Source organism: Marmota marmota, unplaced genomic scaffold (assembly GCF_001458135.2).
Source record: "Marmota marmota marmota unplaced genomic scaffold, marMar, whole genome shotgun sequence".
NCBI classification, from domain to species: Eukaryota; Metazoa; Chordata; class Mammalia; order Rodentia; family Sciuridae; genus Marmota; species Marmota marmota.
Window position 1 is genome coordinate 126,814 of NW_026006719.1, and position 3,080 is coordinate 129,893.

At 35.0% G+C, this 3,080-nt stretch overlaps 1 protein-coding gene across 3 annotated transcripts in view; it reads right to left on the minus strand.

Moving 5' to 3' along the window:
• LOC107133586 (zinc finger protein 420-like) overlaps positions 1-1,976 on the minus strand; it is a 21,868-nt gene extending 19,892 nt beyond the window's left edge. The window contains exon 1 of one of the 3 annotated variants that reach the window (XR_007345324.1): positions 21-1,976. Coding sequence is in view for 1 of the 3 variants with exons in the window: in XM_048797656.1 (XP_048653613.1) it covers positions 1,388-1,435 (48 nt within the window). In the remaining 2 variants the exon portion in view is untranslated. The remainder of the gene's footprint in view (positions 1-20) is intronic. The other 2 variants (XR_007345326.1, XM_048797656.1) reach the window with 2 other exon arrangements.
• Positions 1,977-3,080: the final 1,104 nt, after the last annotated feature.

Genomic DNA, 3,080 nt, shown 5'->3' on the forward strand with positions numbered 1-3,080 from the left:
CTAGGCCAATGCACACTCACCATTGCCTGGTTTTCAGGAGTAGGGCTACTTGGGATCCTCAGTTCCTTCAAAGCAGAACAACCCGTGACCCTGAAGTGTAAGACTACAAATGGCAAAAAAGAAGGACTCAGGAGATAAGAAGTGAAAGCCCACCCTGCTCCCCCCTGATGACACACAGGATTGGACAATTTCCACAAAATGCTCTTGATTGAAAGGGGCTTCAGATCATGAACACTGAAACTTACAGAAGTGAGCCCTTTTTAGGGAATATTATTCAATCAAGAAATGAATAAGGGCTAGAATCTCAGGTCATTGAGTGCTGCTTTTTTTTAATCTGAGAAATGTACCCCAGAGTCTCAGGCTGCTGTTATTTTAAGGCAAGGTTTTTTTTCCATAAGTGGGAACTAACCCAAACAACAGAACATTTTCATTTAAACTCAGTTATAAGGTCATTTCAGTTTATTGATTATATATGCTTGTATATTATTCAGGAATTAATATAAAATAACGACAATAACTATCAAATTTTATTTAATTTTTTTGATCTCTGCTGTTTGTAGGTGACAGATTGAACTTTGAACTGGGAAGAAACCCCCTAAAGTAAAAATGCCCAATAAAAACAACACAAAAGGGGCTGGGATTGTGGCTAAGTAGTAGAGTTCTCACCTACCATGTGCAAAACCCTGGGTTCAATCCTCAGTACCACATAAAAATAAATAAGTGAAATAAAGGTATTGTGTCCAGCTACAGATAAAAACAATACATAGAAAACAAAAGATACAAGGTGAGAAACCAGCCTCTACCTCAGAGCAAAGACTGTCCAAGGAAGAGGGCATGACCCTTGTCTTTGGAAAGACACCCAGAGCACTCCTAGGCATATACCCATCCTGCTGAGTTGTTTATCTACAAGTAACAGGAGAGATCTGCTGTGCCTGGTGTCCCTGATTCAGTCAGGCTAGGTGGGGACCCATAGCAACCCCTAGCAGCCAACAATCAGCATGAGACAGGGAAAATACCTGGGATTCCAGATGGCCCTTCCAGTAGTTTATGGTGGTTTATAACAATTTGGAAAATCATTTAGTTCAGCACAAACTCCCCTCAGGGCCTAAGCTAATCAGTTTAAATGAATCCCCATCTTGTACTAAACAATCACCCTTTCCAAACTTGTTCCCACCAGTGAATGTGCTAATCATGTTTTAGAGTTGTTTATGATTTTCCCAAGGTGTGTGATGATTTGCTAAGAGATGCTATGATGTATGTGGGGTACCTGGCTAACCAAAGAGATATAAAACTGCTGCAAACCCCGGGCTCAGGGCCTCTAAGCCACCAGTTGCTGTGCATGTGGAGTACTGAGCTAGCTCACAATAAACACCTCTTTGCTGCTTACATCGATCTTGGTCTCTGGAGGTCTTTTAGGGGTCCCAAATTTAAGCATAACAGTCACTTCTGAAACCCATGGGAAAAGAAGACAGCACTCAAGTTCTCTAGGACTGCACTTTTACAGCACAAAAATTTGCAAAATGGTGGTATCTTGAGAACTTACACAAATAACAGGATTTTGACAAGCGTAATACAAAGGCAGGTAGTAGGTTAATGGTCTAAATGGTTCAGCACTTAGGGAATAAGTTTATATTACAACATCAGAATTTATGATGCACCACTAAAGTTTCAGAGTGAGTTGTTATTTGGCCAGGGAAAGCCAGAATTTATGAGTCATCACTAAAATTTCAGGGAGGGTTGTTATCTCATCAGGGAAAAACCAGACATGGGTGAGTTCAAGGCAATGGCAGGCATTTCAAGCAAGTTTACAAATCACAGTAATTTATAATGAAGCAGAAATTAACTTTTCGTGCCTGTGTGATGAGATGGCTCCAATGTTAAAAGGAAATTAGGCTGGATTTTTCACTTGCTATAGCCATAGCTTTTAAAGTATATATTTTATACTTTAACAAGTGTGAGCATTAAATTATTAATATTATTCAATACTAATTTTTTAAAAGACCAAGTAAAATAGAAAATAAGATATTTGTTATTAAATGCATAAAAATTTTGATTAATATATTGATAATATAAACATGGAAAATTTTGACAATTATAAAAAGACATTTAATATAATGGCTTCAATATTATAAGTCCCTCATGTTCAGTGGGTCAGTCCTTCAATGATTTTTTTCATTTTTTTAGGTCATTTTGAATTACACTTCTGCAAATGTTTGTTAAATATACAAATTTAAGATTTTGTATTTTGTAAAGTATAAAAATGGCAGATTTGAGCTCCTGTCAGGATTTTAAAACTTATAAGCCATGTGGGGCACTTTTTTTTTCATATTTGCACACAGTCCAATTCTAGAGAAGAATGAGTTGGAGATATAGTCTACTGTCCTGAGCAAAAGCAAAATTGCCTTAGGCTATTTCTAAAGATTTTAACTTTTCTAACGTTTCAGAATTTTTGGTAATTTGAAAAAAAATATTTATTTTAAGAAATAAATTGTTTGAAATTAATTATTTATCTTTCTGCATTATTTTTCACTTTCATTGATTTTTTAGAAGAACTAACAGAACAGAATTCCAAAAGTGTTCCATGTAAACTTAAAGGTATGTTTCTAATGATCAAAATAGGAAGCAGAAGCAAAACATCATCTAGTTTGATGGTTCTGCCTCAAACTAGAGAGTTACTTATTTATTTCTGCTATTATTCCCTAGGTTCATGAGGTTTCAGAAATCACCAACCAACAAAGAGAAAAGTCTTTTAAGTTTGTTTCTCATAACCAATTCAAGCTAAAATACACAACTAGTATCACTGTATTTTCAGACCAAAGTGTGTTTCTAAATAATAAAAATATGTATACATAAATATATAAAAAAATAAATAATAAAATATTATATTAGATAGATTTTTTTTTGGATAATCATCTTGTACATATTTCTCTTTAGACACAGTTCTGGGAACAAAGTATCACAAATAAGACATGGATCCTACTTTGCTACACAGAGTAATTAAGGCACATACTAAGAGCTTGGTATAAAACTTGGCATAGAGATATAAATAACTAGAGAACACCATAAAAAATTATACCTAA